We start from the raw sequence: 26,842 nt of genomic DNA on the forward strand, positions 1-26,842 counted from the left end.
CATTATTTGTACTTTGTGATAATTAGCAATGTTAGCTTATTATATAGTTATTACTTATTATAGTCTGTGAGAAGGAAGCCAGTAGGTCACTGAATGTTCTTTATAAAGTTCATTGCTGAACCCATCTGACTATGGGGCTTTGTCATTTGTCAGAGATTTGATTGTTTCTGTAATTTCATGTTATCTCTGCTAAGTAGTCACGATCAGTTTGGCTTCAAGTTGGAAGTTTGCACTCGTGCAGCAATGTTTGCATATCCCCTGGTGTTGCCCTCATTTGAGATGTGTGCAATCTCTCATAAAGCTGTTGGAAACTTTTATTCATATCTTTATGGGAGGTTAAAGGTTCCCCAGTATCTGATTTAATTCTGTGGGTTGGACACTTATACTCGAATTTGAACGGCTGTCTTGCGAGCAGCTTATGTGGTTTGTTGCTAAACTCATATACTTCTGCTTCGTGTACACAGAGGCTTTATCAATTCTTGCTGAAAATATTTTATTGAGTTTGAATTTAAGTGTTAAAATCAGATTAATATATTCAGAAAACACAGTCAGTAAAGAGCTGTCTCAAACCTCCAACTTCTCTGTTGTCGAGGGATTTCACGTAGTTTCAAAGTAAATGTACTGTAACTGAGCAATGATCGGAGAGAATAATGTAAGGTTACTGATCATTGGTAGAATATGGCAGCAGTTTGCCATTAACCAAAATATAGGCTATTCCAGTATAGACATTATGGGGATGAGAATAATTTGTACTCCCTCCCTGTTGGATTTGAAATCATGACGTGATAAACCAGTGAGTTACAGTAGCTCAGAAAACATAAGACACAAACTTTAACAGCCTGAACGTCAGAACTGTCACGAATTTCTGTAAGAAACTGTTCGATTTGGATGAGATTTAGTTACAAGAACTTTAAATTTAAATTAAATTCTTATGATCTGATTATGAAAAAGATATGTGAGCAAATAAAGTAACAACATGGAACTGAGGAGACAGTTGACTTCCATCACCCCCCACCTAAGAATTGAATGAACAAACAAGAATGACACTCAGAGTGCAGACCTCCACCAAGACCAACAGTCCCCTTACGAAACCACATTTTAATTAACTAGATCCAGATTTTTCTTTAGATCGCCACCATATTACACAAACACTCTTAAATATCAGTTTTCTAAACATGCCTGATGTTTTTTTTATCAAGATCCATATATTACTCTGAGAAATCAAGGAATATGTTAAAAAATGCTTGATCCCTCTATGTTAAAGAAAGTGAAAAGAAGAATTCCTGGATCTGCACCAAAATGAATCGGCTTCTTCCCAAAACCATATCACATCCGTCCACCATGTTTCATGAATATCCATTCAGTTGTTTTCGTGTCATCTTAACCAAAAAAACAACCAACCTTTGCTGAGGTGATTGTACCTAAACCACATTTTTTGGAAACGTAAACAAAGCTCAGAGGTGATTTTATAAAATGTATATTTGACCCCAAATAACATATTGGAAAAAGAACCACCAGCTGCATCTATGAATCCCACCCGAACCTGATCTGTACACGTTTGTTTTCCTGATATTCATCTGCAGTGCTCCAACATCCTGAAAGCCCAAAACTACTCATTTCATTGAATCATTCACTCATACCTTTTGTCATTACATGCATTTATTTGAGAGGAACAGATTTCGCCATACATATCTTTGTAATTACCGGCACATTTCAATTAAGTTAACAAATTATTATTTAAAAATTTCTAAAAATTAAAGCATTACAAACAGTGGGGGCAAACTCTCTGTTGGGTGGAGAAGAGCAGGAGGGTCCAAATATGCTCCTTTTCAGAAGAAAAAAAACGAAACAATAAACTTGATTGTATCCGTCTCAGGAGAAGAAAAAAAAACAGTTCTCTTGTAAAGTTTCACTGTCTTGCTTTGGAAAATTCAGGACAAGAAATGGAGTTGAACAGAGACGTCAGGATGTGAAGAGACTTGTTACGTGATGCTGTGAAATCCTTTGTTCTGGCTCCACTGTGGGGAATTAGAAAAACACAACCACCAGCGCCCCCTGTGGCCACAGATTCACCCAGCAGAGAAGCGTTCAAGCAACAGGGCTTTTGATAATGTTGTATTTGCTTTCATTAGTGCTGCTACCAACCATTCAATCATATAAACCTTTCCTCCCAACACAGATTCCCCCCCTCCCACCCCAAAAAGAAAAAAATAATATCTAAACTAAATATTTGCTCTATTGTGATTCTGAAATATACATCAAAAAAGGAGGTTAACCATTAAAAGCAACCCCTAAATGAAAAAAAGAGATAAAATGAGAAGGTGGTGAAGAAGAAAAAGAGGGAAAAATAAATCAGAGGAGGCTCATACAGCCGTGAAATAAATAGAAAAGAACTGATTTCTCAAAGCAGCCAAAACGAAAAAACAAAGGATGAGTGAAGTGACGACTTTGAAGGCAACATGGATGATGAGCTGGAGCGGAAGGTGAGATGGCACCGAGTACCAACGGAAGACTGAGCGACAGAAGGGAGGAGAGGGGAGGAGAGGGGAGGTCAGGACAGAGAGCGAGCTGCTTTTTTTCTCAAAAACAATGACTGGTCAAACAAAGCGATGATCGCGTCTGAGAATCAACGACGACAACTTCTTTAAACTGTAAATAACTGAACCAAAAGCGTATAGCATTGCTTTCCAACATTCACAGATGTTCTGTGTTTTTTTTTCAGCATTGTGACTTAAAAAGGGAAAAAAACAGAAGCAGTTTTGTTGTAATGGAGGCCGACGGCAGACGCTCGCAGCTCCTCCACATCAGCGGGAGGGGACGCTGATTCCTGAGGGGCCAAAGTGAGCAGAGGACAAGAAAACAGACGAGAGGAAAACCACTTTGGCAAAGGTCCCTTACAGTTTTTTTTTCTTTTCTTTTTTCTTTTTCCTAAGAGGCTAATTGAGGGAGGGGACACAGACGTAAAACGCTGACATTTAAACAGACACGTTAACATCTTCAGCTTCCGTGAATATAAAAGCCTCCGACGGTGATCGACTTCCACTTGGTGTTTAAAGCCAGCAGGTCCCCACAGCATGGTCCCCGACTTTTATCTGGTCTTCCGAGTGTGCCACCAACTATACTTTTCTCATCGTCCTTGTCCTCGTTATGTCTCTGTGTGCGTGTTATGAAAAACCTTTAATTGCTAGTTATTTCCCCAACTACAGTCGATACATAAGAGAGCGAGTATGGATTGTGGGAAAGGTCTGTGTTCTGTCTTTGGTTCGGGGTTCATCCTCCCTCCTTTGTCCTCCATACTCTCTCCGTCAGATGCTTTGTGTGTAAAGATTGCAGATATGACAAAATGTAGTGATAACATGGTGACTTTATTCCTCTTCTCCCCTCCTCTTTTTCATACTCAGTGTGCATATGTATACGTGGTGGATGTAGTGTGGATGTACAGGATTCCTTATTTGTCAAAGCCGAGCTCCACAGTTTGATTTTTGTCCTTTGTGTATTTTCCAGAAGTTGCTTGAGTTTTCGCACGCGGAGCTTTGACTGTAACACCAGGTCGTCTGTCCTTTATGGAAAGGGGATGTTGGTGGTAAAGTCAAAGAAACGACAGAAACATCAGAGGTTTATCAGTCACGCAGGAGAGCCAGACAAACTATCTGAGTGCTGTTCTCTCATGTCCTCACAGTCCTTGGGAAAGCAGAAGAGAGGAGATAAATTAATTCTGACTGTGGCAGAAAACATTTTTAAAACCAAACTCAAGCATCACATCCGATCATCCACAATTGATAAACCATGTCATATTTGAATGTATTTCAAGGCATAAAACAGAGAGTTAGAGTCAGCCTCATCTTTTTCAAACATGGCGGCCTGAGGTCAACAGCCGTGGAGGGAGCTTGCCTTCTATCTCGTGAAAGACACAAATGGCTTCTTGCCACTGCCATTGGACTTTTAGTGGTTCAACCTACGGTTAATTTTCGGCTGTGGCAACCACACAAACTGATTGAGGAGTTGATTTATCTTGGTTCCCTGAATTACACTTCAGATTTAAAAAAAGAATGTCTGTCTGTAAACTTACAACCTACAGTTTGGATAATTTGTGTTTTTGTCTCTTGTTTCAAGTTCTCAACAATTACACAAGTGAGTGTCGTCATAACAGATGAGCAATGGTCAGGGGTACAAATGTGGTTTTCATTTGAATGACCCAACACTTTTGTAAAAGTCCTTAGTGAGATGTATTTAATGTAAAGAAGTTGGGACCAAACACAGTGAGAGATCATTGTGAACTACAGATCCATGGGATATTGATTTATTGAAGGATTTGTATACAAGTTGCCAAACAGCCAATAACTGTTTTCTATGTAAAGTATAGAAAGTGCCTCCTGGGCAGAGAATGAATTAAACTCGGTGTGTGTTCTGTAAACCGCGCTTCTCTCTCCTTTGTTTTAGTAACCTGTCTGGGCGCACGGTCATAGTAGTGCATGTGCATGACATCAGCTGTGATGTCAACATGACCTCCTCCTCCTCCTTCTCCGTGCTGTGACGTCTTTCAGAACAAACACACACTTTAAAACACACTTGTCACCTGCACACCTCAGGGCTGTTAAACCAGAAACACTGTGGCTACACCTTCATTTTATACAGTTTATCAGCTACACACAGAACAGCACAGATACGCTAACAATGCTTAACCAGCTGCTTCCTGCTGTAGAGAGTTTTAAAAAGTTTTAAAAAACGATTAAACACTTGACAGATGACAAAATTATAAATTTTACCAATCTGCATAGCAACTAGCTGGAATGTTCTTTGTTGGGTTTCCTGTTCAGTTTTGCTTCTGGTTGTGTTTCGATCCTTCAGCTTTCGTACATGAAGGGAAGGGGATCCGTGGCTGAAGAGAGGCCGGAGGTGCGGCGGATAAAGCTTTGGTTCCGGTCCGTGATGGTGGTGCTCGTATGATGATGAATCTTTGTCTAATTCAGATTTCTATTGTACATACAAATGAGACAAATGTTTACCTCACAACCTCATGGTGCGTCTCTTCCTGTATCCAAACTGGCCTCTAGCAGCAGCTCCTCCAGGTCCTGTCCACAGCTCACACTCACTACACATGTCACACACAACACACATTATCAGAGAGACTTTTCACACCAAAACAAACTGCAAGTGTGACTTTATTCATCTGAAAAAGAAAATATCAGCGATTTAAGTGACTCACCGTGCTCCATCACACAGCTGCCAGCTTTGGGGCTCTCGGCGTCGAGAAGATGGAGGGAGAACTCTGGCTTGAGGCCATTGGGTAGAGCTGAATTCACCTCCTCTCCGTCCAGAGCTTCGGCGAAACACTCATCTGCAGAGCTCTCATCACCTGAATCCTCCTCTTTCACTGGGGAGACGGAGCCAGTCGTGGCAGATTCTGGACTCTCTGAGGATTCTTCTGCTTGAAGATTTGTCTCTTGTGTCTCACTCTGAGAGGCAGCAGGAGCCTGTTGATCAGTCAGGACAGAGAGAACAGACTTAACGCTCTGTTCATCTGCCTCTGTTTGCTGCTTTGGACTTGGTTCCTCTTGGTTTGGCTGGTTGTCCTCCACCTCTGTTGAAGTGGGGTTTTCGATTTCTGACAGGCTGGCCGATGCTTCCTGTTTCTCCTCCTCTCCCTTTTGGTGTAGTGACTGGTTCTCCTTTGACGCAGATGCTAACTCATTCTGTAGCTGTTCAAGTGCAGGTGTTGGAGGTTGCACGTCTACTGCAGGAACACTATCATGGGTTTGACTTGGTTCATCTGACTGTTTAGACTCTTCTCCTGTGCTATCAGGGGACATCAGTTCTCTGCCATCTTCTACCTTCTCCTGCTCTCCTTCTACAGAAGTATTTTCAGGTTGGGGGCTTTGCGTGCTCTGTATAACGTCCTCAGTGAGCTGAACTGCTCCAGCCTGTGCTGCTGGGGAGTCGGAGGGCAGGGCCGGTGCTTGTAGATTTGGATCTGTGACTTTGGGGTCTAAAGTACTAGCTGTTACATCTTCTGTGGGTGGACTTGTCGACTGCATCTCTAGTGTGTGGGTCTGTGGAGTATTTAGTGTGGACTCCGAGTGTGCTATAGACCTCTGCTCCGTCACATTACAGTCTGTTGACAGTGCGGGTGCAGGTGAGTGCTCCTTCACATCCTCCTGTGTCTGCTGTGTTTCTGTGGGTGTTTGAGAGGCAGGAGGTGTCATGGGCTTCTTTGAGAGCTCTTTAGTTTGGCTGAGAGGTGCCAGCCCAGCTCTCTGGAGTTGTAACTGTTGCTGCTGCTGGTCGGGGGGGGTTTCCACCCGGGTAACCGTGAAGATCTTACGACCCCGCCCCGGGCTTGAGACTGATATACAGCGACCGGGAGATGGAGGAGTGCCAGGGGGAGCTGGGGATTCTGTGATGGTGATGCCCGGAATGATACTTGGCACTCCTGCAGGTGGATCAGACGGGGACGAGGAAGTCCCAGAGGCACTGAGGGGGGGCTGTACGGCCTCCTGCTGGGTTTGCGGAGCAGCCTGGTTTGTGTTTGTGGAGCAGGACTTTGTTATCACCTCCTCTTCCTCCTCATCCTCAGTGTCTGAATCAGACTCCACGTTCGTCTCAGAGCTCGCTCCAGACTGGATGCTTGCCTGTTCTTCTTTTCCTGTTGTTTCGATCACCTCCACTATTTCTCCTTCTTTCCCGTCCTTGTCATCTTTCTCCTCTGATGCTGGTGCTTCCTCCTCCTCTTCTTCTACGGTTCCATCCTCTGTGGCGATTTCAGCCATGGATGCGGACTGCCTCATCTTCTGCTCGGTTTCCTCCTTCTCTTTGGCCAGGATGAAGTTCCTCTTGCAACCATTCTGGATCTCAGTCAGCAGCTCACGCTGGGTCTCAAGGAAGCTCTTCACCTGAGAGACAAAAAAAATACATTCTTAAACATCTCACATGAACCACGAGAATATCACAATAAATATAAATGAATAAGACTGGTGTTTTAGTTTGTGACATCTTTCCTTCAAACAGCAATTTTCTTTAAAAAGAAAAATAAGAGGATCTTTGTTGTAGCTACCCATTTCCTGCCATCTTTCTACTTGCAGCAATCTAATGAAGAACTTAAGTGCCCCAATCATATTAAAAACACTATGGCTGGTGTTATTCTGACCAAAACCAAAGTTGTTTTTTTACCCTTTCTGTTGCTTTCTGCACCAAGCACAATTTTCACTTCTGAACGCACAAATTTGTAAATTTTAATTAAAAAAGGGCCAAAAATGTCCTGCAACTGCTTGAAACTGTTGTTTTAATCTAATTTTATTCAAACAGAAGTCAATGGAGCTCATGTTGGGGATTAACATCAGCTGAGGATCTGGTGCTCTAGCAAGAATTTGCAGCAGCAAGACAGAGTAGGTGGGATTGGCTCAAAATAAACTACAGTTCATCACAAAGATGGAACACGTCACCCAGTGAAACAGTGTGTGATGCATTGATTTGTTCTTAATAGTTATTTTAAAACAGAGCTCTGTGGTGCAGATGAATAAGCGCCATTAAGCTTATCTTATCTTAAGATTTATAGACATACTTGTTGATGGAATCACTTAATTGTTGGTTTTTGTCTTGTCATGGGATTGTTTGAAGATAAGAAAAATATGGAATATTTCAAGAGTTATTCCTTAAGCCCCAAATTCCACATTTGTGTGGAAGAGTCAGTTTGACTTACATCGAGTCCATGAGGGGAAGTCTGGGTCTGCTCAGGCTACCTTTGTGTAGCCCAGGATCTATCACTCGGACCACAAGTGCTGACAAACATATGCGAGCAGACACCCAGCGGAGGATAAACACAAGTGCATCTGTTTAGACTATATCTGGTCCTTTACCTCCTCTCTCTTCTACCCCCTTCCCTACATCTTATCTTCATGCTCACAGTTTCTCTCTTGAGCTCCCGGTCGAGATCGAGACGCAGCAGAGAGGTGTTGACCTTCAGGGCGAGCGACAGGGCCATCAGTCCACCCGTCTTGATCTCATTCTCCCGAAGGTCCAGGCGCACCAGTCTGGGGCTCTCAGCGATGAATTCAGCCACCGCCACCGCTCCTACAGCACAGATGGCAGGAATAAATCACCAATGCAACAGACAGCAAAAACTATGTACAAGGAATGACAAAGGGGAACACAGGTACTAGTTCCCACCTTCGCAGGACAGTTTGGTGGAAGCAAGGCCCAGTCTGAGCACAGAGCGGTTGGCAATCAGTCCGTCTTTAAGCTTGTGGACCCCTTCATTACCCACCGAGTTATGGCCAAGGTTCAGAGTCTCCAGACTCTGAGTGCATGGCTGAGAGAAACAACAGAAGAGAATGAAAACAAAGACACGTCTGTGTTCAATGTTAAAAATAATACAACGCTTATTTCTTTAGCAATGAGGCAGTGTAGTCATAAAAGTCAGATCGCTGTGTTGCTGATGGTTTGAACAAGCAATTTTTGCTACGTAAGAAATCTCTGTTAATTTTGGTTATCGTCATATGCCAGACATTACCATCTCATTGCATTAGGCCAACCAGTGACACTGTGGTTATTTCCAGGGTCATTAATCAGTAGGATGTCACGAGATGCACTTTATCAGTATGATTGGAGGGATTTCTACTTCGAAAGCTTCAGGCCTCAAACCATCACACCGTTTCTTAGAAAAGCTCAAACATGCAGGACCTTATGTTCTAAAAGAAAAACAATCACATGCTTCTAAAAATAAGTCGAGGGCTGTGTCATCATTCTCTATAACTAACAACATGTGAGACGTTAAGGTAATTCTTCAGTCTATAGATAGATATAATAACTTTTCTACAAAAGTTTCTTTCGGATCTTCAGTAGTGATTGGTCAGTTTACATGAGTCGATCCTACGATGTTTGAATTTATATCTATTAACTTCTTAAAAGCCGATCAGACAGAATATAAACGAGCTGAAACTACATATAAAGCTGAGTGGAGGATCATCATTACAAGTGATTACTTTCACATTGTTTTCATATTGACCTTGGATACCCTTATTATATTAAAAAAATCTTATTCTTGTTTGAGCAGACTAGAATGAAATATAAAATTAAATTCTGGAAATTATCAAACTTCACTAAAACACTGGGTCAAAGAATAAAACGACCAGAAATATATAAGTCAAAGTAAGTAAAATGAACATGTCTGTCGGTTGGGTTGGACAGGAAAACGTGGTCTGAGTCACGCTCCACTCTGCTGCTGCTGCATGGAGCAGACATTTTCACTTTCACATGTACTGATAACCAGTAAAGAGGGCTCTAAAATGAAACAGGCTGTGTGGCTGGTGGGAAGTTACATAATTGGTATGGGCCTGCACAATGGTAACACAGACTACCGCAGCATTGTTCAAGCAACATTTACTTTTTCATAGGTAAATTCTGTCCATTAATCCTTTTGAATGCTTCTGTGCTTGTACACCACATTAAAAACTGTGTTTACCTTGCAAAATCTTTGTTTTATCTTTTTTCCAGCACAACGTGGCCAACAGACAATTAACGGTTTTCATTTTGACAGATTGCATCAACATACTGGATCCCAAAACACACAAGACACAGCCGGTGAATACGCCAGACTGCAGAGGGTCAAAGAAACAGACCTCAGGCTGGGTGTAGAGGAGATTAAGCAACAGTTAGAATGTACAAGTGTGGATGTGGTCAAGCTGCTGAACATGAACAGATGCTGTGTGAGGAGAGGGAAGGTATAACAAACAGCAGAGAGCTATTATGATCACTTCTCTGACAGACTAATGAGCGAATAGTTGAATCGTGCACAGACACACACAGCTTGTGGTTTCCTCTTAAAACCTCTGATAAGTGTGTGTGCAGTGTGTGCGTGCATGCGTGTGTACCAGTGCAGCAGCTAGGTAGACCATGCCGTTGTGTGTGAGCTGATTGTTCCATAGCACCAAAGTGACAAGGCCTTTCCTCTGTTCTTTCAGTCCCTCACACACGTAGGCCAGACCTGAGATGACAGAGATAGAAAGCAAAAGAGTCAAAGTTAGTGTTTCTGCCTTTAACTTAAAAGTATCAAAAATGTAGCTAAATTAAATGCCTCATATAGCAGCACCTGTTTGCATCGTCCATTTACTGTATTTTTTCTTTATTTTATGTTCTCTATTTGCTGTTAAGCTGCCAGAGGATATCATTTGGTCAAAACTACAATAAAAAGTGTTGATGCAGGAGAGAACATTAAATATTTGCTTAAATGGGAAAATGAAAACCAGTATTTGGGGTGTTTTTCCCAAATACTGTTTTTTGGGAAAAGCACAGACAAAAGTGATTCAGGAATAATTCAACCTCTACCTTTCAAAGAATCATAAGAAGCAGAGCAAAACTGGATGTATCCCCTCGGGGTTGTTTGACTCTGCAGCAAGTCAAGCTGCAGAGAAGTAGGTCACAATCTCCCCTTCTGTTTCTGAGTTTTGTTGTTGGCTAATTGTCAAGAAATTAGGGGGTCGCTGATCTTTGACATTTTGAGTAGAACATTTAGCCTTTAATCACAGTTCAAGCAAGAAATGGAGAGAGAGAATGGGGAAGTAACCTAACCCGTGGCAGGTGCATGTAAACTCGGGCCTCCATATGTGGGGCTCTCACAAAACCAAATACAAAATGGCATCTTTGTATCCAATTAGACCCTTATCTGATGATTTTTTGTAACAAAATATAAGATCATTTTTTGACCTGTGGCCAAAAATTACTTATTGACGTCAGAGTGAAGATCTTTAACCTTAACCGACATCATGTTAATTATCTATTAAAAACAATACTAAAAATACTAAATACTCAAAGCGCTTTACAGTCCAAGTCATATTAACCGATTCTCACTCACACACACACACACACACACACACACACACACACACACACACACACACACACACACACACACACACACACACCCCACTGTCAGCACAGCCGTCAGGGTCACCTTAAAGTTCAGTAACTTGCCCAAGGACACATTGGAACGCAGCCTGGAGAAGCCAGGGATTGAACGGCCGACCTCTTCTACCTTGTGAGCCACAGCCGCACAGATTTAAACTGCTAAAAAATAAACCGGGCTTATCATACTAATAGAACAATGATGTGAAAAGATGATAAAACTAATAATTGCATTACAACACATCTGTCCTGCTGCTGGTCAATATGCAAAAGGTATATTCTGAAAAGATAAGATTAAGTTCCAGTTACTTGACTGGTTTGTACTTGGTAGCATGCCTTTATGAACTTTATGTACATAAACGTATATGTGCAGACGACTTAATGAGTATTCAATGTAACTTTGAACAATATGTATATTGTTTACTGTATATTCTATTCTTGGCTTTGTTGTGCTGTATTACTTTTGCTTGTAAGACATTATTTATCCAAAGGGATCAATAAGCTCTTATCTGAGATTGGGATAAAAGGTATTGAGGTGTATGCTCGATAACAAATCTTTTTAACAAAACAATCCCCCCTTGAGAAAACACATGGGCTTTAAAACAGTCGTCTATTGTTACTGTTTGTGCTACATGAGTGCTGCATACCAGAGTCCAGGATGTGGTTGTTACGCAGGTCCAGGGTCTGGATGTTATAGTTGAACTTGAGCAGGTTGCCAAGTTGGGCAGAGTCCTGCAGGCCATTGAGCTTGTTGTCTGCGAGGTACAACTCCCGCAGATTCATGTTCATCTTCAGAGCCGTGGCTGAGCAGAAAAAGAAAACAAATGAGGGTGAGGGAAAAGAGGGAGATGAGAAAAACAGGTCTGGAAAGAGAAAACCTCTTATACACCAACCCATCGCCTCCCTGGTACTTTTTTCTCTCTTACCCAGTAACATGAGTGGCCTGCCAGATAGGCCTGCATTCTCCAGGTGGAGGACTGCCAAGCTGCCACTGATCCTGAGCGCTCGTGCCACAAAGGGAGCCGAGTGATCCAGCAGGGGCGTGTTACGTGCATCGAGATACTGCAGAGAGCTCGTCTGAGGGGGGGACACCAACAGAGATACAATTAATTTTCCAGAGAAAACAGCTCAACCTGTGAACCTGAGGTAACACACACATCTTCCACCTTTGCATCCTCTAGCAATCTATTTGGGCTACTTTTACCCTTGTCGTGTAACCTCCCATTATATCTGCTGTAGAACACTGATGACAAGGCTGATTCCATAAATAAAACTTCATCTTCAAATGACAAAAATGTTGTGAATAAACATCGAGCCCAGATGAAAGTAATGTCCTCTTTTTTCCCCTCTGTTGAATCCAGAAGCTCACATGAGGGATTCAGGGACACATTGTTTTCAAAATATTTGTGTGTTAGTTCTGTGGGTCTTTGCTGAAACCAGTGATGACTTCAACAAACTACAACACAAACAATCTACAAACTCGTATGTGTTTTTTATTCATCACCAGACACTCAGTGCTTGTAGACTCTGGAAAGCCTTTTGATTCAACCACTGATGCGTTGAAAAAATGATCCTCTCAAGAGTCATAGCTGTAATTACAGTAGAACTGTGGTACTCATAACATTTTGTAAACACAGTTATTGAATCATTAGTAAATGTGGTTGAGAATTTGTTGTTTTTCCCTCTAGGATGATGGGTAACGAACCAAATCTTTAAAAAACTATTAAGAAGACCACACAATTAATAATAATGTAATTTGTGGTTTGGTGAAGAGATTAGTGTTGGGCCAGGAGCAGAGTGAACTTTAACCCACAAAATACCCCAAAACTCAACTATCAAGAAAACTAATGCACAAATGAAACCATATTCATTCCAGACTTTTCACAACTGTATTAAAATCGATTTTTGTAAAGTGGTTCACTGTTGATTCAAAGAACACTGTACAAATTAAGCAGCAGCTGTTCGTATCCATGTGTTTCTCACAGATTCAGCTTGAAAGGTGATATATTAATGTGTTACCCGCCCATTTTTATTCTCAACAGTACCAAGTGATGACTGACGTCAGAGAACGCCTTTAAGGGCAAGAGCATGACTCTGGATGTCTGAGTGTCGACAGAAAACAGCAGAGCTGCACAACAACAACAACAGCAAACATCAGCCAGTGAAAAAGAAGAGCTGAAAGATTCGTCATCCCCTCTGGGAACAAGTTAACAATTACAAAAATCTGTCGTATTTGAGAACCTCAAGGTTGAAAACAACAAACACACTCACCACCACAATCTTTTTATATTTTACAAATACTTTTATAGTCCATCCTCAGTGATCTCGATGAGAGAAGAAAACATTTCACCCTGTTTACTTTGTCATTATCCCATCCATCCTCTTATCACATATTTTGGTGCTGTACATGATAATAATTAAGTATCATGTTGATAAAAATATGAGGGGTTGTAAAGTTTTATGCTATGCTATCTTCTAATTTTTGTTGTGTTTTTTAGATCCATGAAAAAAAAAAATCTAATCTCTCTTTATTCCCAAATTGTCCTTTTCCTCTGCAATATAGATGTCACACACTGTAAAACAATGAACTCTCACCTTTCGCATCATGTGAGCTGCTGCCTGCCATCCCCGCGTGCCAATGTACTTGTTAAAGGAGATGTTGAGATGTGTGGCGGACTCATAATACTCGATCATGTCAAACAGAGCTGATGCACCCTGAAAAACAAAGAGCGGTGGAAAAGAAAGAAAAAGATATAAAAATACAGCAGTTAAACACAGTTGATCACAATGTTAAAAGTGTGAACCAGAGTTAGAGATGTTACAAAGAGCAGCTGTTGTTGCTGCGGTAACAGTCCCTCCGGACAGGGGAGACCTGCGGAGGTGTTTCCATGACGGCCTGAGGTGAGAGGTAAAGAGGTACCTCTCTTGGGTTACTGATGTATTCGAAGGGTCATAAGATAAATGGAGACAGGAAAAAAGAATAGCATTCAGTAAAGCGTATAGCTCTGCCAAGACTAAACAATCCTACACACGTCTGTCTTTTCATAATGATGATAATAATAATACAAGGAAAAGGAAGTAGTCTGCACCAAAATGTACAAATGACTTATTTATCGTTGTAAAAAATTTTGTAATCGTATAATACATTTTTATCTAAATTGTGAATCTGAAAAGTAACTATAGCTGTAAGATTTATACAGTGGGGGGGGAAGTACAATATTTCCATCTGAAATGTGGTGGAACAGAAGTATAATGTACTTCCACCACTGTCGTTTCTTTCTTTCAACATTTTGTATTGATTTCTCAGAGAACAATTTATGGATCCTGTGGATCTTGATGAAAACAGATCAGGCATGTTTGGGAGACTGATATTTATGAGTGTGTGCAATTTGTTGCAGATCTAATTATAAATCCAGATCTAGTGAATTTAAATATGTTTTCATGACTATCGGGCGTTCGCCGTGATATGTACTCTACTGTGTGTCATACTTGTTGAATAAACGTTAGTTGAGTATAAAAAAGTTGCTGATAAGTTTTATGTTGAGTTGTTGGTTAGATGATTATTTGACTTGTTGTATCAGCTAAACTCTAGAGATCATGTGACACCGGATTAATCACCAGCTGAAAATGTTTTCTGAATCCTCAGTGCTTTAAACCTGTGGTGCACAGAGGCCTGTTCACTGAGGAGCAGCTGCAGAAAATAGAGCGAGATGTCAGGTGCTGCAGGATAAGATTGAAGTGCACTTGTGATCAGAGTGTTTTAATCTCATTTTGGTTTTGTCGATGCTGTGAGCTCCATGTCTTTCATCCATCACTGACACCTCCAGCTCTGTAAAGGTTTTAATGACACTGGAGTAAAGATGGGTGGCTTATATTTTATGCTATTATGCATTTCTATATTATATATTTATATTAAATATGAGCATATTTGACAGAAATATTAGTTACTGAGTCATTATGTCTCATGAGTAGATTCTTGATTAAATGCCCAAAAAATAATGAGCAGATGATAGACCTGCTCCTGTGCTGCTGGTCTCAGGATGTGATGCAGATCAAAATGAAAGTATGAGTTTATACTCTACTGAGGCTGATGAGCTGTAACAAAATCCGTCAGGCTGCTGCAAAGCATCTCATAACCTTTTCCCCCTTTGTGTGCGTGTGTGTGTGCTAGCAGACATTACAAAGTATACACAAGTGTGTTTATCTACAGGGTGGGGGAAGATGAGTCACATTCAGTCTTATAAAACCAGCCTGCGTTAGCCTTCCTTCCTCTTCATCTCCCCCGAAACCATTTTTCTTCTGTCATCTTCACCTATCATTCCCAACAAGACGACACTAGTGCAGATATGAATTTCTGCCAAATCAAGATATCTACTCTATGTCATTCACACCCACGTAAAAAACACCCACCCACATCTTCATTCAGTTCCTTTTCTATCCCACCTTCCTCCATGCTCGCCTCAACCAGGCACACTTCCTTAATATTTCCTCTTTTCAGTGTCTCATTTTATCCGAGCCAGAGACGAGACAGTTGTCGCAGACTGGGACACTGATCTCTGGTGATTCAGTCACTGACACATTCAGCTGCTTCATTCACATTTCCGGGGCAGTGTTCCATGTTGGGTGAAAAGTGTGTCATTTTGCATTTGCCTGGATTGCGTGCGTGTCAATCTGTTAATAAATATCTGTTAAAAAAAGGATCTTTTCACTGTTGTCCATGATATTGTCCATTTCCAGCCTCATGATTTTCTGTGCAATCTTAAATGGAATGTGAATACATCTGTACAGGATATGCCGCAAATATTTGGGGCTAAAGCGGAAATGTGGCTGTACCGATAAAAACGTAAATGTGAAAAAGGTAAAACTAAATTGAGATCAAGACCTTTGGACCCCACTGTACATGACTGTAAGTCACTATACATGTGACTGAAAAGTCTGCTGCAAAGATAAAAAAATGGTTCTACATGAAACAAACATTAATGCCATATTTCCATCATTATTTTCACATCTTACTTAAATCCTGTTGCCTGATCTTATTCTGCAGAGGTTCAATAACAGCCAAATAGAAAATTGGAGACACCAGCTGTTCCCCCCCCCCTCAACAAACCAAATGTCGATAAACCGTTACAGAATTCCAGGTGATGGTACAAATGTGAATGGTACCCAACCCTAGTCACCGTGACCTTTGGCCACTGAAATCAAATCAGATATTCTAAGAGTCCAAGTGACAACTGGTCAAAATTCCCCAAATCAAGGCATTCTTAAGTTTGTGAGGTTACAGTGACCTTGACCGTCAAATTCCAATCAGTTCATCCTTGAATCCGAGCAAATGTTTGTACCAGATGTAATAAAATAGGTGTTCCTACTACATCACGTTCACAAGAAAATGAGGTCTCTGTGACCTTGACCTTTCACCACCAATTTGTAATCAGTTCATCCTTGAGTCCAACTGAATATTGAAGACAAATGTGAAGAAATTTCCTCAGGGCATTCTTGAGATATAGTATTCACAAGAATAAGTCGGACTGACAAACAACATGAAAACATAATGCCTCTGGACACAGGCCGTCGCAGATGCATAAAAACTCACTTTGACTCTGATGGAAACAGCAGACATTAAGAGATAGTCTGGAAATTAGCTGGCAAATTTCCTAAAATCTACCAGTAGCTCTGAAGACAGGACAACAATTATCTTACATCTGTAATTCTGATGGAAAACAGAAGAGACTGTTGCCTAAATTAATTCTGTAGTTAAGGGTGAAAGACCTCACGAGGCTTTGCCAGACAGGAAGAAAATAATGAGCAGTCATTAAAGTGACCCTTCCTCCCCTAAAAAAATGTATCGTGAGCAACTGTGGCTTGAAGCAGGCCTTGTGTCTGTGTGTGACTCAGTGCTGTGCAGTATATCTGGAGCTGTGTGTGACAGGAAGTGGTCAAGGCTCTGTGTCCCTCTGCTCCACACTGCAGCGCTGTCTCAGTCTGTGCATGTCTACAGCCCTAAAGTCCCCAACGGTATTTACACAATTGGACATCTGGAGTAATCAGAAAACCCACAGCAAACACTTCACATCCTGAGTGAAAAAACAGGATCAGGCTTAAACTGAGGGCAGAATGAAGGAGCAATAGAGAGAATGAAAAAAAGAGGGAAAGGCATGCGTGAAGAAAGCACTAAGAGACGTGAAGTGAGAGACAGATTTAAGTGAGATATTCTTACGTCTTCATCCAGGTTGGTCTGCTCCAGGTCTATCACTTTAAACTGGACCCTCTTCAAAATCTCCTCCAGAGACTCACATGCTTTATAGTCCAGCTTCTCACCTAAAAACACAACCACACACACATCTTGTCAATTAACATTAACATAATATAGCATCATAAAAACAAGTTTGTTCAATTTATAACATCATCAAAACAAGTTTCATACATTTAGAGCGTCGACTACAACAGTCAGGCTGTTTTTGGTGCTTACCTTTGAGATCTAAGCATTCGTTCCGCTGTGTCAGGTCTTTCAATTCCTACAGAAAGAAAAAAAAAAGCAGCATCAGTAAAAGATTGTGATATAAGATAATAATATATAATAATATATTTTCTCATGGAAGCAAACTGTGCTTTTCACATGTTGAAACCTCCACATCACATGGGGGGGGGGGGGCAATTTGATAAATCAGTGCTGGAGACAAAATACAGATCCTGTATAAACTAAGATAAACCATATCACAGTGCTTTTGAGCACTAGAGAGCTATTAGATAGGGGGCCTCTGCTATTCCTAATGCCATTCCCCCCCAAAAAGGTCAGTGTGGCAGTGATGCTCTGTTAAGTTGAAAAATAAACTATTTCTTACACCATACTGCTTCAAAGTAAAGGGCTATCCTTGGTTTGCTGGAGGAAAACTCTAAAAAGAAAGCAGAACACTGGAAATATTTGGTTTACATCAGAACTAACTTAGCACAGCTCTGATACAACTGATTGCTCAGTAAACCCGAAAAACATGTCTGAAACTAAACTCAAAGGCCGTGTTCACACCTGTAAACCATCAGAGATACAATCACACGTGGTCAGTGTTAAGTTCATCTGTTCACACCTCGTATTAAAATGCATCCTGCAGGTCTCTCCAGTGACAACTGGCGATTGGATCTCACTTTCCTGTTCTATTTGCAGAAAATCACGTACGTCATTTGTGTTTGTGAAGAAGAAATTACGTTGTTTGTACCCAGTCTGAGTTTACAGATGTGTCTGATAACAGTATCAGTGTGTGTGTTGGCGAGTGCGGGAGAGAGAGGAGACAGAGTGAGAAAGAGCAAGTAGAGTCAGGAGTGGCTGAATGGATCAATGCTGTGTGTAGATCTTCTATGAACACAGATTTGACCTATTTATGTGATCAGTGTTGATATTGTGGGGTTGGCCACAAACAAATCACTGCGAACAGTCCATTAATTGTGAAGCTGCAGCGGGTCAGAGAACGTTAACCTAGTAGACGGTCCTTCCTATGTGGGACCGAACGCATTTTGTTCATAAAGCAAAAAGAATGTGGCCATATGTGTCTCAGACCACCTCCGAGTTCGTTCAGATCTGTACTTATCGCTGACCACTGGTGATCAGATCACTCAGGACACATGTTAATAACAGGTATGAATGGGGTCACAGTAATGTAGATTCACTTAGAAGTTTCAAAAGTACAGAGAGATGAAAAGACTTGTAAAAAGCAGTTTGCGGATGGAGGGTGATCCTGGGTTGGCTGCACGCTGCAGTGAAAACACACACGTTCATTGCTGGACAACATTTAAGCACACTCAACCTGGCACATGAAGAAACGTGACTTGAATCTGCCTTGACTGTTCAAGCGTCTGATCATGTGGGGCTCTCTGTGTGTTCAACCTGACCAGGTCATCTATCCTGGGATGTAGCCTGATAACTCAGCATCACAGATCAAAAGGTGGGAAGCCATTTACCCGTCACCCTGGTAAAAAAAAACACCCACACAAAAACACGACAACATACCGAGTGCTGCCCTCAAAACTATGTACCAGCAAATCCCTCTCTAGTTGGCTGCCCATACCATTCAGCATGAACTCCATGACCTCTGTCTTCCTGCCACCACTCCTGTGTGTGTGTGGCTGAACATTTGGATGCTGGTTTAGTTGTACTGAGGGTTCATCCCAACTCCTACACGACTCAACATATCCCAAACATAGAACTGGGTGATATGACTTCATATCACCATTATTTTGAACCAAAAAACAGGAAACAATATGACATCAAGGAGTTATGAAGATCATTGTGAAACAGACTGAACCATTCATTTAAGGTAGGATTTCATCTATGATATGTGGTTCTTAATCAAGTTGTTCTTCATCATCCAGATGGTATTGACTGTGAAAACACAAGCATACACACATTTAACAGCAAGTCAATTTTCACCTACAATTAACCTGGGCACTGTCAGTGAGAATAACAGTGTAAATACCTCTCTGACAGAAACTAAAATAGTCCATGATTCACAGTGAGCCTCTGCATGAGTAGGGAGAGAGTTCTATGGGTGTTAATGTGTATGTGTGCGTGCTGTGAGTGGCCTACATGAAAACACTATCGCCATTTCTGATCTTGATCTTGTTTTTCATTCAGTTTCCAGAGGACCTGGGTGATGTCTGGGTTCTGGTGTTTAGGGGGTTTGAAATTATTTTGGGGGGATATTTTTCCACATTGTTTGAATACAGTGATTTTAATGTTTTACATCTAGACATTTTGGCTCTGGCCTTAAATAATGATTTGATACTTGTTCTATACGCCTTCTGTAATGTAGTTAGCCGAATATTTTTCATGTAAACATAAAAAAAATGAAGCAAACATTCACTGCTTTATTTTAGACAAACCTTTCTTTTAACCTCACAATGGAACCAATCATTTTAATCAGAAGCGTGTTTTATGTAATCACGCTTCATTACAGTTCTTTTAATGAAGACATTCGTTGCCTTGTTGTAAATAAAGAAGGCAGCCAATGTTCGTTCTGCAAAAATGCTTACTCAGTCTTTCTATTGTAAGGAAAAGCCAGTTTTTTCATAAATGCTGTGTTTGCCATGTTGTGCAAGTGCACTTTTCATGACAGTGCATTTTATATTTGTACAGTTCAGAACCACAAAGTCTTGATCAATGACCTTCTGCAAATGTAATTTCCTATGAGCCTGTTTTTTAACGATATCTGACTTTCCCTATCAGAGAGAACAGGTGGAGAGAAAACCTTCCTGTTAACTGTCAATTACAATTCTACAGCTCAGTCTGAATTCAGCGGTTGGATCCACCAACATCTGTAAAATCATTGCACCTCCTTTTGTCATATTTGAGTCCATATGAACATTTGTGCCAAAACGTATTGGACAACCCAACAAATAACTAAAAATACAAACAGCAGGCAAGGTATAGTATCCAGGATGTCCAGATTTGAGAGAAGGCTTTAGTAAGATTATATGTTGGCAGCCACACACACTGAGAAAGTGACAGATGTTCGACTGAACAGAAACTTCTGTTATCAAGACCCACTCTTGAATAAAGATAGGGGAAACAAAGGGTGCAAATCAGTTGTGTTTCTCCAAATTTGGTGAAAGAAAGCTGCATAACTCAGGAGAGGCCTTTAAATCTTTTGTTGATTGTCTGTTATGTCAAAAGATGTTGAAGTGTCCAGACCTTACACGACCTCTGTATGACCTCCCTAAAACACAGCACAATATATCTGTGTTTTCATATCATAACTGCAGGATATCAGCCCATGTTGATGTACATGTGGATTTTACAAAGCCTTTACTGTATACTCCCTCTAGAATATGATCCACCAGCAGCCTTTAAGGAGAACATATTAGTGAATATCCACAGAAAGCAAGTACACCCTATTTGCGTGCAAGACATTGCATAATAGGGGAAACCACTTTACCCCCGGGGATCTGCAGGGGCAGAAATGTGACACAAAGCTAACAAGTGTCCAGGTCTTAAGACTCCGGTGGGAGTCAGCGCAGAGCAGACATTCAACACGCAGCTGCTAAATAGCGACCCTTATAAAACAGACACACAAACAACTGGCCAGAAATGTACAAAAACTGTAGGAGCCCTGGCAGGTCGCCACATGTACAGTGCAGTTGGACTTAATAAAGAAAGCATTTAGAGTGAAAGAGGAAACACCAGTGTAGGGCCGAGCTCCTCTTGCTAAACCCTCTCTCACTGGCCTGCTGTTTGGTCTGACTGGCTTGTTTATGAGGCTGGGTACTGCAAGGATGACTAAGCAGAAATGAGCGGGGGGGGGTGTAGTGGACCAAAAGACGAAAGTAGAAGGGAGGGATGGAAAGAGGCCAAACATTAACAACGATGAGCAATAACAAAAAAAAAAAGAGCAAAAAATGAGGAAGGGAAAGAGTGAAGAAGATGGAGACCAGTCACTCTCAGTGGAAATGTACCCAGAGCATTGAACTAAATAAAACCCGCAGCAGCAGCTTAGCACAATGATGTGCATTTCCACAAGTAGCTGAGATGTTGACAGGACTTCTCTCTATCAGCTGACTAAGCGTGTGGGGATTTCTTTTGCGGAGAGTTTCGAATCACAAATGCGCTTCCAGCTGTGGCTCACTTTCCTGCAACATCATCACTCACACGCACATGGAGATACACACCTGCAGGTACAAATGTGCACAGCTTCAGCAGAGAGGCCCCGTTAAGGTTTTATGAGCGTGTGCTGCAGCGACTGAGCGACAGAACAAACAAGAGAAAGCACTAATGTGTCTCTGCTGCAAAGCTTAGCACCACCAACTCCTCTGTCCTGTTAGTATGACAAGGGGGGAACTGGTTTGTCGATGGGACGTAGAGACAGTCACACGCATTTGCATACACACTATTCTTAAAATGTAACTCAACCCTTAAGTGTTTCTCCCTGCAAATTCAAAATATGCCCAAAGGATGCAGTGCTGGGAGATGGGGCTGTGACATACCTCTGATTAGAGGGTGTTGATCATTTTAAATATATAAATAAATGTCGTGACATACAGAGGTCCTTAACGGGTTACACAACATAAGCAATAGCCCTATATATATCTAGTAACTGCTGGGGTCTTTACTTACCTAACCAGAACAACAAACACTCCCAGTCTTAGTTAATATGTCTTATTGACAGACCATCATTTCCTTTGACACATTCACATGAAACATATTGCTTTAAACCGCCCAAAAACTTGTATGTGGCCCTTTTGTCCCCGATGGTCATTTCTTTTATCTTGAGAAAAGACAAACACCAATTCTCTCAGCCCACAGGGAAACAAGAAACCAGAAATCTGCTCACATCGTTTCAGAAGAACTCTGCAAACAGGCCTCTTTATATTTGATACACATAAAGCGCAGTCCTCTAGTCTCAGGTTTCTAGACTGGGTGGTAAGTGGACAGGAATTTATGTTTTTGCGAGAAATGACTTTTTTTCCCCCCTCTGCCTGGTCCATATTTCACCCTCCTTCTGTTCTCTGCATTGCAAACATCTTGCACTCAATAGAAACAACACCCACACAGGGAAGAATTTGAACACAATAACAGTCACAATAAACATCAAGCAAGTGCAAAAATTCACATACAAAAGGCATGGGTTTGGCATAAACATAAAAACAAGCAGCCCTGAGGCTTCCCCTGCGAAATATGAGGAACTGCTTGTACAGAGGGATTAAGGGACACATAACTGTGTTGGTTAACCCACAGGAGGAGGCAGGAAAAAAAGCCCCCGAAGGCCTGATGGGAGTCAAAACCACCCTTGCTGAAAAAAGAAAAAAGGCCTCTGCCTCTACCTCTATGTTACCGTGCATAATGTCGTGTCCTAAAGCCACATTAAAAGGCTTTTGAAGTTGTTTCTTCACCATAAGAAAAGGTTTCGGATGAAATTCTTAGAAGTAAATGTAGTTGAATCTCACGAACAGGAAGTTTGTAATTAATACTTTTAGTTGGCGCTACTGGGAACTCCTGACAGCGAACAGGCTGCTACACAATGTGGCCCAGGGCTGCCACGAGTTCCTATGGTTGTGTATATTTATGTATAACCTTGCGATTTAAATGTATACAGTTATTTTTATCCCAGTGGCTTTAAACTTGCACAGTATGTACATTTCAGCATCCTCAGAACAATTTCTGCTCTCATGTATTTTTAAATGATCACTAAAAGGGTCACTCTTCTCTAACCCATAGACAAGATTGGAGATTCATAAATCCATTTTTGTTGCATACATTTTTATTTTAGATCAGTTTTTTATTAATATTATGATGCAATGAGGCTTAATAAATATTATATATCTTGGCCAGAGGGCTCTCAATAGGGGAGATTCAATAAATGGAAGTCAAAAAAATACTGCATTAGTTGTCACAAGGAGATCACATAGAAAAGCCTAAGCTCTCTTTGCTTGGTTGTTGAGTGTAAGTATGTAAAAAAAATCCCAATTGCATACACATCTATAAATTCAGCGAAATCAGGCAAATAAAGTAGGTGATGGTCTGGCTTTCTCTAAGCAAAATTACGAAAAAATAAACAGATTCTATAACGTAAAAACGATGTTGAACGTCTTTACAAAAACCACAACTTTATTAAAGGTTCCAACACTCAATTACATTTTGACTGTTAGGGTGGAAACCTGGTCAGATAATATTTCCTGGTGACTGAACTTTTGCTATGTGGCGAATCTGGGGTATGCAAATCTATATTTTGCCATTCAAAAGCAGCCATTGGTAGTTTCATGACAGCAGTGTCAGGAGTCACAAAATCTGCAGTAAAAGGAACCGGCCACCTCAAACTTGTGAGCAAAAGGGGTCAAAAGCAGGAGTTCAGCTGGCTGGAGTTGTGATGGCTTTCCTCTCTGCCCAGAGACTTAGGAGGAGGTTGTGATGTTCCACAAGAGGTGGCATCATTTTAGGTTGAAATGGAACTCCTCATTCATCACCTTTTCTTTGACATTGTTCTCTGTATTTCAGCATTCCCTCAGTAAGGGAAATTAATAAATTAAGTAATTAATCCCTTTCCCAACAACAGGAAAAATGCAGGAGAGAAAAAAGGAAAAAAAAAAAAGGTACAGAATTTCTGAAGTTAATATTGGGCTGGCTGTGTTAAGATGGGCCTTACCTGTATCTGTTTGAGCACTTTGGGTATAGGTTTACAGTTGAGTTTCTGACAGGCCTGCTTGTAGGAAGAAATGATCTCCTCCACAGTCACATTCTGAGCTGAAAAACAGAAGATTAAGGGGATTAGGATTTATTTTATTGCGTTGTTTCTTTACGCACACTTTTCCCTCGAGGGGGTAAACAAACAAACACAAAAAAAGACTGAGTGAGAAAATGACACCAGGTATTTCCCGACCACATTTTTTACGAGTCATTTAATATAGCCTCATATTTGTTGATACTTAATATTTAGATCTACATAATACAGCTGGGATATCAGGAGGATTTTGATGGAATTTCTACCTTTCCAACAACTGAGGCTCAAAAGTACCACTTACAATGTGTGTTCAATTGGAATATGAGCCTGAAATACATGCCAAATGCTTTTAATCTAAAGAGGCTATGGTCACAAGGCTTACTGGTTTACACTGTTAAATCATTGTGGAAACTGATGCCTATTTATTTGGTTGGCTCTGCAGTTCACTTGCAGGTCACTTGCTCATGAAGGTGGGGTGACACTAGTGCGACAAAGTGAAGCGGTGGTCCTGACAGCCCCCATTTACAAAGCAAACAGATAAAACATCTGAAATGAACAGCGTAACCTTTGAAACATGGGTTTTGATGCTCTGATGCTGATCCTGCAGTTCGCCTCAGTAAATTATCAGCATAATAAAGACGAGGACTGAGACACATTTGTAAAAAGGTCTCTTTTAAGAAACCTGTTTGTGTGTCTGCCTTGGGGGGCACTCTCCTGACAGAGAATATGAGAAATTGTAACCCCTGTAAGGGCTCCCCTACTTATGTGAGGAAAATGGAGGCATTGTTCTTGGTGTGGGTGTGTGTGTGTGTGTGTAGGTCAGCCACCGCTGCCATTCCAGGCTGTTGCGGGGCTAACTCCAGTCAGGTGACTAGGAAACATTCAAACCAATGATTCTGGCTGAAAGACTCTGCTGTGAGATGAAGGGAAGCACTCATGAAGAAAAAGACAAAGAAAAATAACGTCAGAAACATTGAAGAAAAAAATCGCACATGTTTGAAGGAATTCAGAAAGATCAAGACCCGAAATTATATTAATGCCAACAAGACTCATTTAGACCCTATGTAAATGGAAATAAATAGATGGATCAATACATTTAGAGTTGCAGATTATGCTGCTGCAGACAGAGCCAACCCTGCAGGGCTATCAGTGCTGTGCTAACACATGGGGCTGCTGTATATGTGTGAATCCGACTTTGTGCAGCAGTGAGAAGGTGGGAAAATTCATATCATTGTATAATTTAAAACACGACCATTCACGTTAATTTTCTTTTTAAACTGTCATCCAAAATAATCAGCAAATTATCTTTAGAATTGTAATCATCAGAATCAACAGCATCATCCCTTTTATACAGACAATCTAATTGGCCCTGTGACTTGTCACTACCAGGCTCATAGCACATGACAAAAAAAAGGGAAAGACTCAAAATATCACTAAAGAATAACATTTATTGTGCAAAAGAATTAAACCTTGGATGGAGCGTGTTTAGTCAAAGGCATCAATAGTGTTTGTGTGTGGACAATGTAGAAAAGAGAAAATTATGCAATGGCTAACTGAAAGCAAAAGGTGCTGGCTGGCTGAGAGCCACACTGGAAGCTGGCTTTATTTCCTGGGGAGCACTGGGTGCAGACCTACCAGCCCCACCGACAGTTAACATTTTTACAGTCATAAAAACTATTTGAATAATTTTGTGTATCAGTAACTTGTTATCAATATTTAGTCTGACGCTGCAGCTATGAAGTGAAAGTGTCTACTCCATGCAGCAGCAGTCACATCATAGAGTTTTATCACCCGACGAGAGGAGAGTTGACCAACAAGGATGATGAGGATTTGGTGTTACAAGACAATTAAACATTATCGATGTTTTGAAGGTCCCCCGCCTCAACGACAGATGGGACCATTGTGTTTGAGAGAGAGAGAGAGATAGTGGTGCAGAGTGCTACACTCTACAATGAAGCAACAGCACAAAACTCCTATAGACCTTTTACCTTATTATGAGAAGTGGACCATCACAGTCGGGGTAGTTTATAGGAAGTCGGGTTAGTTTATAGGAAACACTGCACACAACCTCAAGTGCAGCAGGAGAGTGAGGCTGCACGCAGAGAGATCCAACGTTACAGATCTCACTCTGCGCTGTACGGACACTGAGCCAACATACGTCTTTTCTTGTTTAATGTCCAGTGTAATTTGTAACACTGCTGCTATCACATGTACATTACCCACTGGGAAAATGTCCACACCATGGTAAACATTTTGTTCTGTATAGATTCTAAAATGCCTTATCAGATGTAGTCGCTTGATAACCTACTAATAATGCTAAGGTATAGGATGTGTCTGGGCTGGCATGTAGCTGCACCAGCAGTGAACAGATCTTGCTGGATGGATGTTTGTATAAGCACAGGGCAGAATGAATAACTTGCTGTTGGGACAAAAAGGCAGTTTGCAACCTGCATGAGCAGTCACGCAAATCTGACCAACTGTGTTAGTCACTGTTTCAATGGAAATCACCCATGTCAAAATAGGATGGAAAATTACTACTGGAGACTAATACTGTGGTGAGCCTGAAGTAATGGTGTATGTGTGTGTGTGTAACTAAATGGAAGAGCGAGCCAGTGCCACATGAATAAAGTGATAAAGGCCACAACACATCCTCATCACTTATTTTCAGACCAAAACAGCCACCAGAACGGAAATCAGTCTACTCCTTCATCCTGCAGCTGGTCCCTGGTACATACTGTCTATAGATGTGC

The 26,842-nt window shown here is 41.2% G+C and overlaps 1 protein-coding gene across 1 annotated transcript in view; it reads right to left on the minus strand.

Moving 5' to 3' along the window:
• Nucleotides 1-1,641: 1,641 nt before the first annotated feature.
• The window catches only part of ppp1r37 (protein phosphatase 1, regulatory subunit 37), a 42,140-nt gene continuing 16,939 nt past the window's right edge, over nucleotides 1,642-26,842 (minus strand). Inside the window, exons 2-13 of the mRNA XM_035153727.2 lie at nucleotides 24,018-24,115; nucleotides 17,363-17,408; nucleotides 17,111-17,211; nucleotides 13,492-13,611; nucleotides 11,823-11,973; nucleotides 11,544-11,699; nucleotides 9,867-9,979; nucleotides 8,164-8,305; nucleotides 7,901-8,067; nucleotides 5,207-6,890; nucleotides 5,007-5,092; nucleotides 1,642-3,681 (exon numbers count right to left, since the gene is read on the minus strand). Coding sequence (XP_035009618.1) covers nucleotides 5,016-5,092; nucleotides 5,207-6,890; nucleotides 7,901-8,067; nucleotides 8,164-8,305; nucleotides 9,867-9,979; nucleotides 11,544-11,699; nucleotides 11,823-11,973; nucleotides 13,492-13,611; nucleotides 17,111-17,211; nucleotides 17,363-17,408; nucleotides 24,018-24,115 — 2,855 coding nt within the window. The 3' untranslated portion in view covers nucleotides 1,642-3,681; nucleotides 5,007-5,015. The remainder of the gene's footprint in view (nucleotides 3,682-5,006; nucleotides 5,093-5,206; nucleotides 6,891-7,900; nucleotides 8,068-8,163; nucleotides 8,306-9,866; nucleotides 9,980-11,543; nucleotides 11,700-11,822; nucleotides 11,974-13,491; nucleotides 13,612-17,110; nucleotides 17,212-17,362; nucleotides 17,409-24,017; nucleotides 24,116-26,842) is intronic.

This window comes from Hippoglossus stenolepis, chromosome 4 (assembly GCF_022539355.2).
Source record: "Hippoglossus stenolepis isolate QCI-W04-F060 chromosome 4, HSTE1.2, whole genome shotgun sequence".
NCBI lineage: Eukaryota > Metazoa > Chordata > Actinopteri > Pleuronectiformes > Pleuronectidae > Hippoglossus > Hippoglossus stenolepis.